Genomic DNA, 14,194 nt, shown 5'->3' on the forward strand with positions numbered 1-14,194 from the left:
TCAACAACCTCAAATGAAACTATTCCTTATCCTGTCTTCCAATTTTCCCCACCCCAAACTCCTAATGGAGTTTACTTTTTATAGATTTTTATAGGCTCGCTAGGTTAGGCAGGGAACTCACATGTAGGTAACACTTGAGCAAGGTGGTGTCAATGATTTGGAGCAACTTCTTTTTGGATTTGATGGTGGGTGTTCCTTCCATGAGGGGTGAGGTGCTGGACTGGTGGTCTGAGTCATTTAACTTCTTTACCAGCTGACTTCTTTTCTGCAGAACATAGAATGAGATTTTAAAAGTATTTTATTCCACCATCCCTCTAATACAATTCCAAAGGAAAACATAGGCCAACCTAAACCCTCTTAATTATAATGCATTATACACACCCAGCAACTGTCCCTCCACAAGTATCTCAATTTAGATTTAAGAGGTGTCCATCCATAAATCTAGGTGCATTTCAAAGATTTAATTACTAAAACCCATAAAATCGGATCTAGTGTCCAGAGCGCAAGTGTCCCCACAAACAAAGTTCTGCCACCACCCACTTCTGCTTGCTCTGCCAACCCTCTTGTCCGGGAAAAGCCTGGGCAAATAAGCTTCATCTGCAGTGTAATCTATTGGTCAATATATTTGTTCTCTAGTGGTCAAAGAGGAAGGGCATTACAGAACGGATGATTACTCCCTGAAAATAGCTTGCCTCCAGTCCTTCCCAGTTTATGCCAGGGAACTTTTAGCTCGAGGGCCTCAACTAATTTCACCTTCCATATCACACCATGACAGGAGTAGTCCCCAAAGTATACTAATTTTACACCACCAATTAATCTGAGAAGCCTACTGTTAATCTACATTAACTAAGTTTTATGAAAATTTAAGATTTGACATTTAAGAAAAATTTAAGATTTTTGTTTAAGAAAAAAGCGCAAATGTCCAGCTCCTTTGGGTGGTGTCTTTCACCATCTACCCTTAATAGGCCAGCATGTCACAAACTAGTGAGAATAAATCTATGAATAGAAAAAGTAACATTTAATCACTACTTTTAATTATTTAAGTCTAGAAAAGTAAACTATCAAAGTTTGTCAGCATTGTAAGTACCTTATAGAAACCAGCCAAATTCTCAGCTGGTATAGCGCCACTGATTGCACGCTAGCTGAAGTTCTGTTTTTTTTATCTTTACCAAAATAGCTTGGCCCTATAAATCACAATGTAGTTAGGCTTTTTAGCTATCAACCCAAGTTATTGACAGTATGTTTAAAATTTACACTATGTACTAGGAACACCAATACTGCAGTCTGGGTCCTCTTCCAATTTTAATACACAATCTACAATTACATTAAACTGCTAAAATGCACTTCTGACCAGGCGTAAAATCATAAGAAACAGTCACTTACTGCAACTGTGGTTCTTTGAGAGGTGATGCAAATATGTATTCCATTTCAGCTCCAGTATATTAGGTGCGCACGCACACCTGAAAATTTTGCCTAGTAGTACCCATAGAGGGCAGCACTCACACTTTGTGGCCATAGGCACACACTCCCCCAACCCCCCAGCTATATGAGACAGCACTGCCCCAATTCCCCTCAGTTCCTTTGCACCAAGTATTCAGAGACTAGAGACCAAGGCAGAGGGGATGGAGGGTGGATTATGGAATTCATGCCTGCATCATATATTGAAGAACTACAGTTACAGTAAGCGTTTCTTCTTTGAGTAGATACGTCTGAAATACCTCCTTGCCTGAGGAGGTTGTGAAGGCTAGGACTATAGCAGGGTTTAAAAGAGAACTAGATAAATTCATGGAGGTTAAGTCCATTAACGGCTATTGGCCAGGATGGGTAAGGAACGGTGTCCCTAGCCTCTGTTTGTCAGAGGGTGGAGATGTACGGCAGGAGAGAGATCACTTGATCATTACCTGTTAGGTTCACTCCTTCTGGGGCACATGGCATTGGCCACTGTCAGCAGGCAGGATACTAGGCTGGATGGACCTTTCGTCTGACCTAGTATGGCCATTCTTATACAGCTGTGTGTATTCAACTTAGCTGCCTCACAAGCAGTACCCACCCCCAGGAGGCGGGGCTCAGAGTCTACCTAAATAAGAATCACCCTACCAAAACTTGCATCCGTCCTGGAAGATGCAGAAATGGCATAAAGGTTCATAAATGTATGGACGACCATGTAATAGCCTGTAAGTGTCCACTATTGAGACATCACTGAGAAATGCTATCCATGTTCCTTGTGCTCTCATAGAACGAGCTCATATCTGCTGAGGAGGCACAGCTGAAGCTATTTAATGTGAAGCCTTGATACAGGATGTTATCCATTTAGAGATAATCTGAAGAGACTGCTTGCCCCTCCATACAATCTGAATATGACAAACAGGTAAGGGGAAGCACAAAATGGTTTATTCCTGTTCAGACAGAAGGCTAGACATCACCTGACATCCAATGTGTCAAGACGCTGCTCCTCCGGAGATGACCGCAGCTTAGGAAAGAAAAGAGGTAAATATACTACCTGATTCAAATGGAACTGACAAAATGTTGGATGTAGTCCTAAAAAGTCACTTTGTCCTTAGAGAATTGCATATAAGTAGGCTCTACATCAGAGCCTGCAACTCTCAAACTCTCCTTGCAGATGTTAATTGCTATCAGAAATCACAGCCTTCTGACACAAAAACAAAAGGCAAGATGCCAGGGGCTCAAATAGAGGTCTCATTAAAGCCACTAGGACCATTTTATGGTCCCATAGAGGACCAAACTCACTGACTGGAAGATGGAGACGAAGCCTTATAAGAATCTTGCTATCATGGCATTGGAGAAGACTGATCTTCCCTGAGTAGAGGGATGAAATGCTGATATTGCTGCCTGAGGTACTCTCAACAAGCCAAGCACAATGCCTGAAGGTGCAGCAAGTACTCCAAGCTGGCTCCTATTCAGGACATGGTCAGTTGAATTTTGAGGGCTGACGAGCACACCAAAAACTGCTTCCATTTAGCTGAATAGGCCATTCTGGTAGAGGGCTTTCATCTATTGATTAGGACCTGTTCAACAGCTGCCAAATACCACACTTTCTCCTCATTCAGCAATGAAGCAGCCAAACCAGGCGATGCAGGGAGTTGATTACAGAATCATAGGACTGGAAGGGACCTGGAGAGGTCATCTAGTCCTGTCCCCTGCTCTCATAGCAGGACTAAGTATTATCTAGATCAGTGGTTCCCAAACTTGTTCCGCCGCTTGAGCAGGGAAAGTCCCTGGCGGGCCGGGCCAGTTTGTGTACTTGCCCCGTCCTCAGCTTCGGCTGATTGTGGCTCCCAGTGGCTGCGGTTCGCTGCTCCAGGCCAATGGGAGCTGCTGGAAGCGGTGCGGGCCGAGGGACGTACTGGCTGCCGCTTCCAGCAGGATAGCTCAGTGATTTGAGCATTGGCCTGCTAAACCCAGGGTTGTGAGTTCAATCCTTGAAGGGGCCATTTAGGGATCTGGGGCAAAAATCTGTCTGGGGATTAGTCCTGTTTGGAGCAGGGGGTTGGACTAGATGACCTCCTGAGGTCCCTTCCAATCTTGATATTCTATGAAAGATGAGGCCTCACCAATGCTGAATAGAGGGGAATGATCATGTCCCTTGATCTGCTGGCAATGCCCTTACTTATACAGCCCAAAATGCCATTAGCCTTCTTGGCAACAAGGGCACACTGTTGACTCATATCCAGCTTCTCATCCACTGTAATCCCCAGGTCCTTTTCTGCAGAACTGCTGCCTAGCCACTCGGTCCCTAGTCTGTAGCAGTGCATGTGATTCTTCCATCCTAATCTCCATGAAATTATCTAGTTCTTTTTTGAACCCTGTTATAGTCTTGGCCTTCACAACATCCCCTGGTAAGGAGTTCCATGGGTTGACTGTTCTTCTTGTGAAGAAATACTTCCTTTTGTTTGTTTTAGAACTGCTGTTTATTAATTTCATTTGGTGACCCCTAGTTCGTGTGTTAACAGAAGGAGTAAATAACGCTTCCCTATTTATTTAACACTTCCTTTCTCCACATCAGTCACGATTTTATAGACCTCGATCATATCCCCCCTTAATAATCTCTTTTCCAAAATGAGAAGTCCCAGTCTTATTAATCTCTCCTCATACAGAAGCCATTTCATACTCCTAATCATTTTGTTGTCCTTTTCTGAATTTTTTCCCAATTCCAATATACTGTATCTTTTTAGAGATGGAGCGAGCACATCTGGACACAGTATTCAAGATGTGGGCGTACCATGGATTTATATAGAAGCAATAGGATATTTTCTCTCTTATTATCTATCCCCTTCTTAATGGATTCCCAACATTTTGCTAGCTTTTTTGACTGCTGCTGCACATTGAGTGGATGTTTTCAGAGAACTATCCACAATGACGCCAAGATCTCTTTGAGTGGTAACAGCTACTTTAGACCCCATCACTTTATATGTGTAGTTGGGGTTATGTTTTCCCATGTGCATTACTTTGCACTTAACATTTAATTTCATCTGCCATTTTGTTGCCAAGTCACCCAGTTTTGAGAGATCCTTTTGTAGCGATTCGCAGTCTGCCTGGGATTTAACTATCTTGAGTAGTTTTGTATCATCTGCAAATTTTTTCCCCTCACTGTTTACCCCTTTTTCCAGATCATTTATGAATATGTTGAACAGGACTGATCACAGAACAGACCCCTGGGGGACACCACTATTTACCTCTCGCCATTCTGACAACGGACCATTTATTCCCACCCTTTGTTTCCTATCTTTTAACCAGTTACCGATCCATAAGAGGACCTATCCTATGACAGTTTAAGTTAAGCCCATTGCTTCTTTCCCTATCCTTAGAGGTTAACAAGAACCATTTTTCTCCCTCCTCCTTGTAACAACCATTTATGTACTTGAAACTCTCCCCTCTCAGTCTTCTCTTCTCCAGACTAAAACCCAATTTTTTTTTTTCAATCTTCCCTCATAGGTCATATTTTCTAGACCTTTAATCATTCTTGTTGCTCTTCTCGGGACTTTCTCCAATTTGTCCACATCTTTCCGGAAATGTGGTGCCCAGAACTGGACACAATACTCCAGTTGAGACCGAATCAGCATGGAGTAGAGCAGAAGAATTTCCTTCATGCCCTGCTTACAACACTCCTGCTAATACGTCCCAGAATGATGTTTGCTTTTTTTTTTTGGGGGGGGGGGGGGGGAGAGGAGAGGGCAACAGTGTTACACTGTTGACTCATTTAGCTTGTGGTCTATTATGACCCCCAGATGCCTTTCTGCAGTACTCCTTCCTAGGCAGTCATTTCCCATTTTGTAGGTGTGTAACTGATTGTTCCTTCCTAAGTGGAGTACTTTGCATGTCTTTATTGTACTATTTACTTCAGACCATTTCTCCAGTTCATTTTGCATTTTAATCCTATCCTCAAAAGCACTTGCAACTCCTCCCAGCTTAGTATCATCTGGGAACTTTATAAGGGTACACTGTATGCCTTTATCTAAATCACTGATAAAGATATTGAACAGAACCAGACCCAAAACTGATCCATGCCGGACCCCATTCATTATGCCCTTCCAGCTTGACTGTGAACCACTGATAATTGGTTGAAAACCATTCCCAGACAGTAGTTATGCACCCACCTTATAGAAGCTCCATCTAGATTGTATTTTCCTACTTTGTTTACGAGAAGGTCATGAGAGACAGAATCAAAAGGCCTTAATAAAGTCAAGACATACCACGCCTACTCGCTTCCTCCCGATCTACAAGGCTTGTTACCCTGTCAAAGAAAGCTATTTGGTTGGTAAGGTGTGACCATGATTCTGTCAGAGTAGGACGAGATGGGGGGGGAAGGGGTATGGGAGGCTGAACTGACAGTGCAAGAAAGTTGGAGAACCAGCACTGCTTCGGCCACGCCGGAGCTATGAGAATGAGCTTGGCCAGGTCTGCCTTTAGCTTGAGGATAACCTCTGGGATGAGCAGGATCAGGGAAAGCGTACAAGAGAGACAACTGCCAGCTAAGATGGAAAGCAGACATGGAGCCCAGATTGAGGCTCTCTTCGAGAAAATAACAGATGTTTCCTTTCTCCCGCGTAGCAAAAAGATCAATCATCGGAATGCCCCAAGCTGCGAAGATAATCACTAAAGGCAAGTATCCTCCGGGTTATTTGTGACTCAGGGAAGAATACCTGCTGAGATGGTATATCTCTATAATGGTCCAGAAAAGCATGGCAAGCATTACAGATAGCCCGAAGCTCCAGCACATTGATAGGCAGTGGATTCCTGCTCCAACCTCAGACCTTGAACTTGCAGCAATCCCAGATGCACTCCCTAGCCCATCAGGGAGACACGAGTGACAACTGTTTTGTTGGTAAGGGCCAGACGAAGGGAATGCCCTGAAACACTCTTGGAAAGCGTCAAGCACTGCAATGAGTCCAGGACCAGTGGAGGGAGATGGACCAATCTGTCCAAGGAGTGAACAATCTGTCAGTAAGCTGTCCTGAGCTACTTTTGAAGGGGTAGAAGACACAACCTTGCAAACTGGACCACCTGTGTGCAAGCAGACACATAGCTCAAGAGCCTCAGGCACATCCAAACTGTCATGAAAGGCTGACATCGCAGACTGAGGAACAGGTGGCAAATCACCTGAAAGTGATCAGTCAGCAAAAATGCTCTGAAACTTATAGAGTCTATTAGGGTCCCAATTAACTCAATTTTCTGAGTGAGAACCAAAGATGACTTCCTGGCATTTAGGAGGAGACCAGATGGTCTAGCAAGCGCAGTGTAGTGTTGACAAAGGATTTCCTCTCTGGACTTGCCTCTCAGTAGCCAGTTATTCAAGTATGGGGAGGTGTGGATTCCTTTCCTCCTGAGGTATGCAGTCACCATAACCATGCATTTGGTAAAAATATCTGAAGAGAGAAGAGAGGCTGAAGGGAAACACCATATACTGAAAATGGAGCTCTGCTTCGACTAATCAAAGGAATTTTCTGTGGCTCGGTAGAATTGCCACAGGAAAGCAGGCATCCTGAAGGTCCTTAGCAGCAAACCAGTCATTCTGAGCCAACGCGGGGAAGATAGTCGATAGTGACCATTGAGAACCTCATGTATCTGATATTTGTCAAGGCCACAAATGTCAAGAATGGGTCTTACCTCTCCCTTCGATCTGGGCACCAGAGAGTACTGGGAATAGAAGCCCTGACTCCAGTGTTCTAGCAGAACCCCCTTCACCGTTCCCAAAGCCAGTAGAGCATCTTGTGAGGGATCCCTGAAGAAGGGGTGGGGGGAAATGGAAGGAACTGGATGGCACAGCCCAATCTGATCGTGCTTAGGACCCAACTGTCGGTGGTGATCAAGCCCCAAGCATTGTGAAAGCAAGCCAGCTTGTCCCCAAATCAGGGGACAGGGAGAAGGGAGCGATGACTGGAACACTGACCCGGACTAAGGAGTCAAAATGAGTGCTTGGGGGATGCCTGGGGAAGGCATATGGACTGGCCAAACCCCTGAGCCAAATGCCTCTTCCTCTGGGACCTATGCCACTTTCTGGGGTAACTCCACTGTCTTGGAGGAGGGAAAGGCTGACCAAGTGTATACAGCAGACAATACTGCTGATGATGATCACTGAAGTGGTGCTTCTGCATTGACAGTGTGTACACCCTCACAGAACATAATGTAGCCCTACAGTCCTTGAAGGAATGCAGAGTCATCCATTCAAAAAAAAGCACTAGGCCACCAAAGGGCAAATCCTCTATGGCTTGTTGCACATCAGGAGTAGTGCCCAAATTCTGCAGCCACAACACCCTTCTCATGGTCACCGCTGAGGCCACTCTAGCCAAAGTAGCCATGACATTCAGCATAGACTTCAACAAAGTTTTAGCCACCAAGCATCCTTCAGTGATAAAGGCCCAAAATTCCTCTCTCAAGGCTTCAGGCAGCCGGCCTGCAACCTTAGACGCAGCCGTCCAGTTTACAAAATCATATTTGGACAGCAATGACTGCTGATTAGCAACACACATCTGCAAGGATCAGAAGGTGTAAATCTTCCTACCCATCAGGTCCATTTGTTTAGAGGCCTTATCCCTGGGAGTAGACTTAAATCTGCCCTGCTGAGCTCTATCATTCACTGCAGTTACGACCAGGGAATTTGGGGCCAGACAAGAGTAAAAACCCTCAAATCCCTGCACCAGGATGAAATAGCACTTCTCCACGTGCTCCACAGTAGGTGCTATCAAAGTCAGCATGCTTCAGAGAACATTAGCAGGCTCTCAGAGCAAATCATTAAGAGAGAGGGTGACTTTCCCAGGGGCAGACAGCTGCGGGATAGCCAACAGCTTATGGGTATTCGCCTGCAGGAACTCTGCTTGAATAGCTAGGAAAGCAGCCACACATCACAAGAGGCCCTGGTAGGTCTTGAAATCCTCTGGTACTGAAGGAGAGGAAGAACTAGGCACCACGGAATTGTCCAGGGACGAAGATGAAGCAGTTAAACGTGCCCGAGATGGATCCAGCTCCAGGACTGACGGACCTGGACAACACTGGAGGCTTCGGGCCGGGAAGACTCCACCAGTGCCTGGGCCTGTCACAGGCACAGACCCGCCCAGTGATCTTGCTTTAGAACAAGATGAAGAGTTGGACCTCTGCAGTGTCCCAGATTGCATGGAGGCCACTGGTAGAGACAGGGTATTAGTAGCCAAAGCACAGCAAGCACCGTGCATGGGGATCGTTGGAGATTGCTCCTCTGCACAATGTTTAAATCCTGGTGAGATCACCACCAGAGAAATCATAGAATATCAGAGTTGGAAGGGACCTCAAGAGGTCATCTAGTCCAACCCCCTGCTCAAAGCAGGACCAATTCCCAGCTAAATCATCCCAGCCAGGGCTTTGTCAAGCCGGGCCTTAAAAACCTCCAAGGAAGGAGACTCCACCACCTCCCTAGGTAACGCATTCCAGTGTTTCACCACCCTCCTAGTGAAATAGTTTTTCCTGATATCCAACCTGGACCTCCCCCACTGCAACTTGAGACCATTGCTCCTTGTTCTGTCATCTGCCACCACTGAGAACAGCCGAGCTCCATCCTCTTTGGAACCCCCCTTCAGGTAGTTGAAGGCTGCTATCAAATCCCCCCTCATTCTTCTCTTCTGGAGACTAAACAATCCCAGTTCCCTCAGCCTCTCCTCATAAGTCATGTGCTCCAGACCCCTAATCATTTTTGTTGCCCTCCGCTGGACTCTTTCCAATTTTTCCACATCCTTCTTGTGGTGTGGGGCCCAAAACTGGACACAGTATTCCAGATGAGGCCTCACCAATGTCGAATAAAGGGGAACGATCACGTTCCTCGATCTGCTGGCAATGCCCCTACTTATACAGCCCAAAATGCCGTTAGCCTTCTTGGCAACAAGAGCACACTGTTGACTCATATCCAGCTTCTCGTCCACTGTGACCCCTAGGTCCTTTTCTGCAGAACTGCTACCTAGCCATTCGGTCCCTAGTCTGTAGCAGTGCATGGGATTCTTCCGTCCTAAGTGCAGGACTCTGCACTTGTCCTTGTTGAACCTCATCAGGTTTTTTTCGGCCCAATCCTCTAATTTGTCTAGGTCCCTCTGTATCCAATCCCTACCCTCTAGTGCATCTACCACACCTCCTAGTTTAGTGTCATCTGCAAACTTGCTGAGAGTGCAGTCCACACCATCCTCCAGATCATTAATAAAGATATTAAACAAAACCGGCCCCAGGACCGACCCTTGGGGCACTCCGCTTGAAACCGGCTGCCAACTAGACATGGAGCCATTGATCACTACCCATTGAGCCCGACGATCTAGCCAGCTTTCTATCCATCTTACAGTCCATTCATCCAGCCCATACTACTTTAACTTGGCGGCAAGAATACTGTGGGAGACCGTATCAAAAGCTTTGCTAAAGTCAAGGAATAACACATCCACTGCTTTCCCCTCATCCACAGAGCCAGTTATCTCATTATAGAAGGCACTTAGGTTAGTCAGGCACGACTTCCCCTTCGTGAATCCATGCTGACTGTTCCTGATCACTTTCCTCTCCTCTAAATGTTTCATAATTGATTCCTTGAGGACCTGCTCCATGATTTTTCCAGGGACTGAGGTGAGGCTGACTGGCCTGTAGTTCCCCGGATCCTCCTTCTTCCCTTTTTTAAAGATGGGCACTACATTAGCCTTTTTCCAGTCATCTGGGACCTCCCCCGATCGCCATGAGTTTTCAAAAATAATGGCTAATGGCTCTGCAATCTCACCCGCCAACTCCTTTAGCACCCTCGGATGCAGCGCATCCGGCCCCATGGACTTGTGCACGTCCAGTTTTTCTAAATAGTCCCGAACCACTTCTTTCTCCACAGAGGGTGGGTCACCTTCTCCCCATGCTGTACTGCCCAGTGCAGCAATCTGGGAGCTGACCTTGTGCGTGAAGACAGAGGCAAAAAAATCATTGAGTACATTAGCTTTTTCCACATCCTCGGTCACTAGGTTGCCTCCCTCATTCAGTAAGGGGCCCACACTTTCCTTGATTTTCTTCTTGTTGCTAACATACCTGAAGAAACCCTTCTTGTTACTCTTAACATCTCTTGCTAACTGCAACTCCAAGTGTGATTTGGCCTTCCTGATTTCACTCCTGCACGCCTGAGCAATATTTTTATACTCCTCCCTGGTCATTAAACGAAAGCTAACACTAATTAACTATATACAACTAGAAAAGTCACTAAGAAACAGAGGTTGCAAGGTTGGACGTCTGTGCGGTTCCTGACTCCGGCCAAAGGCGGTAAGAAGGAACTGAGACAAGTCCAGGTGGTACCACCCCCTCATATAGCCATGGGAGGGACTATGACCATGAGGCACGAGCCCCATCACCACTCTACAGGTACTGATAGGCAAAATTCTCCGGCTCCGGTTTACTGTGCAAACATAAAATTAAGTGGAATACACTGTTGCATCTACTCAAAGATCTGAAAACCACTCTGTAAATTAATTCTATTGCAACTAAACTCATCAATTAATTCTCATCCCAGCACGTCTCCAAGTCCCAAGAAAACAGATGAGTTTTGCAGCATTAATTTGACTATCAGAATGCTCACTTAATAGCTCTCTTGTCCATTGCTTTAGTCCTATGTTACACAAATATCGAACAATAATTTTCAGACACATTAAAACCATCTATTTTTGGCTCCCCAGAAAGATTCAATGTGTATTTTTTAAAAATGTTTACTGCCAACCTGTTCACTGTAATAAAGGGACAAATGTTCATATTTATTAAGAAATCCAGAAAAGGGCCAATTTCCCATTTGAATGTTGTAAAGTTAAGAAAAAAGTGAAGGAAACCCTCAAAATAGCAAGGATGAATGGAGACATTTTTTAAAAAGCTAGAGGCATTAAACAGCTTTCCAATTTCTTAAAATCAATAGAGAAGTTTAATTATTATTCAGCAAAAATATAAGTAGAGACACAAACTATCCATTCAGTCTATTATACAGAAGGCTTCAAGGGAGAGAACAGTATAGTAGTCCATGGGAACCCGTGAGAGGGAAAGCATAGCTACCAGATACATTTAGGGTATGCTTCAAATCCAGCACTGTATTCTTCTGACACATCTCCCTGCTATGCAATGCCCCCTTACTGAAGTTACCAGGTCAGGGCTGGGCATCAGAAGCCAAACTCCCTAGAGGTACATATTAACAGCATTTACCTGAGTTAGATAGTCTATGAGTGCTAAGTGTGCTTTCTCCAGCTCAGCCCCAGAGAGCACAGGCAGAGGATTAGGATACTGCAACTGTTTCCTGTAATCAGTGGGCAGCAAGTCAGGATACAGACCCATCACATGAGTGGGATCTAGGCAAAAAAACAACCAGTATTTGTAAGTTTCATAGCATCTTGTTTTCCAAAATACCAGTATTATATAGCTTTCCGGTAATAAGTGCAGTTGATCATAGACAAACCCCCAATACTTAGTAGTTTCATCTTCCTGGTGCTTTACAAATAATTGTCTCTACACTATTAAATCACTAATCAAATAGCCCCATTTTACACACAAGGAAATGGAAGCAGAAGTTAAGTGAGGCAAGGGGGAGACAGACAGAGCTGGAGCAGAACTTGTAAGTTCATGCCTTCCCCAATCCATGATAATCATTCCGTTGCTAGAGCTTAGTGCAGAATCCTAACACTAATAATGAGGTACAATGGCAGGACTGTGAATTAATACTGCTGGTTGCAAAAGGCTCCTAAGAACAAGACACCATTATAATAAATCCAATGACCTTCTGAACAGATTACAATGACAGATCTGACCAGCAGTTCCCTTTACTAATGAGTATCAGTTTCACACAGTTTACGAACTCTAAAGTTCATTACTTAGATTAGAATTTAGGACCCTCCTGGTTCCTGATCTGCTCCTCTGGTCCCAGGAGTAGATTTCAAAAGGTCCTAATGCCCAAAAGTGACTTAGGTGCCTAAGACTCACTGAAAGTCATGGCTTTAGCTGAAAGTTGATTATTCAGGAACTTTTGACATTCACTCCATTCGTATTCCATTCCATGAAATGTCCATCAGGCAGAAAAACAGGTAGGGCTCACTGATTTTTAGCAGTGGCTGGTGCTCAGACCTCAGAGTGAAGACATTGGCAAGTGTACAGGTGCCCCTTATACTTCTATTTCAACTTGTGACACTTTTTGTGGAGTAGTGTGTGGGGGGGTTTCAGCATTTAACCAACAAACTAATCTTTGGGCTGCACAAGACAACACTACTTGTTCTCAAACAAAATCAAGTTCAGCACCAATGTCAATTTCAGGTGAGATTTACTGTAGTCTCCCCTCACCCACATTCTTCAACCCCAGACTATACCAAGTTACCTGTACCAAGCTTGGCAAAAACCTGCATGGATTCATCGAAGCGCTTCTGGCAGAAGAGGTTAAAGGCATAAAGGTTCTTAATGTGATGAATCTGTTGTTGCTTTTCACTATCTGAATCATCTTTCATTTCCTACACAAATACAAACCCAGGAATAATAGGAAGAATTCTTGTGTTTAAATATAAAGAGAATGGAAAAATCCAGGATTGAAGAGGTGACCAAAAGCACCTAAACTTCTAAAAACAGACAGCTTGTCAAGGATGGGCAGCACTGGATAGCAGAGTAGAACCTGGAGACAGGAAGATGTTAAATGGCTAAAGGGTTAATCAGGAGGAACTAGAGAGTTTGTGTGAAGTGGACATCAAGGAGGTTAAGACCTCAGGGCTTGCAACAGTGCTTAGTGGCAGCAGTTACCAAACAAACTACAGAGACTGGCCCATGGTTCTATACCCCAGCACTACAAATAGTGTATTCCACCTACACCACTAAAGAAGACAACTTACCGCCAACTGCAGAGCCAATTCAAACTGCTTGTCTTGGAGAAGCTGCTGGATCTGGGTTGCTATGGAGACGGGAAGGAGACGCCAAACAAAATGATTGCTGGCCACATACACAATATTCGTACTATAATTGGAAGAGAAAAGGCAGGTTACTAAGATGTAATAGTGAGGCAGGAACTCTATCCCATATTTTGCAAGAACAGTCAATCCTGGTTAACACATGTATGACTTAACCAGATATACTGAAGTGGTGAGGTTACTCAAGTTCTCCTTTCCCCTGCTCAACATGGTGGTGAAGGCAAAACAGAAAGCGATTAAACCACCACTATGAATTCCTGAGGACACTCAGGGTATGTCTACACTGCAATTAGATACCTGCAGCTGGATTGCAAGAAACAACTTCAGAAAGGAACTAAAAGGAAGAGACCCTTATCTTGGGGTGCTTATCAAAGGCTTGCTTGTGTATATTTGGGGGTACAAAGGGACACCCAGGCACCCTTCACTGAGGAAGTAAAAGGACAGTGCTTTTGCTTCATGCAAAAGGAGTCTCAACCAGGCTTGGCTGAAAACACTGAGGAGAACTTTGAGTGAGAAATTTCTTTGGACAAAAGAGTAATTTGTTAGTTAAGATTAGTTTCTAGAAAGCATGTTACAATTGTGTTTTATATGTAACCATTTGTTTCCAATGTTATTACTCATTATTTACTTACATCTCTAGTCACTGATAATATATATATATTTATAATGAAAACAAGTTTAAGTGTAGAAGTGTTAAGCAATGTGCTCCTCTTGAGTTAAATCTTAGAAGCTGATGTTTGGGAATAGCAGACCGGTGAGTCTGAGTATTCAACTGATAAAGG

At 44.5% G+C, this 14,194-nt stretch overlaps 1 protein-coding gene across 3 annotated transcripts in view; it reads right to left on the reverse strand.

The window, feature by feature from the left end:
- The window catches only part of VPS39 (VPS39 subunit of HOPS complex), a 44,435-nt gene that overhangs the window by 16,269 nt on the left and 13,972 nt on the right, over positions 1-14,194 (reverse strand). For all 3 annotated transcript variants that reach the window (XM_034769154.1, XM_034769155.1, XM_034769156.1), the window contains 4 exons: positions 13,338-13,458; positions 12,836-12,965; positions 11,677-11,819; positions 122-265 (listed from right to left, as the gene is read on the reverse strand). In XM_034769154.1, the coding sequence (XP_034625045.1) occupies positions 122-265; positions 11,677-11,819; positions 12,836-12,965; positions 13,338-13,458 (538 nt within the window). The remainder of the gene's footprint in view (positions 1-121; positions 266-11,676; positions 11,820-12,835; positions 12,966-13,337; positions 13,459-14,194) is intronic.

The sequence above is a fragment of the Trachemys scripta genome, chromosome 4 (genome assembly GCF_013100865.1).
Source record: "Trachemys scripta elegans isolate TJP31775 chromosome 4, CAS_Tse_1.0, whole genome shotgun sequence".
Lineage (NCBI taxonomy): Eukaryota > Metazoa > Chordata > Testudines > Emydidae > Trachemys > Trachemys scripta.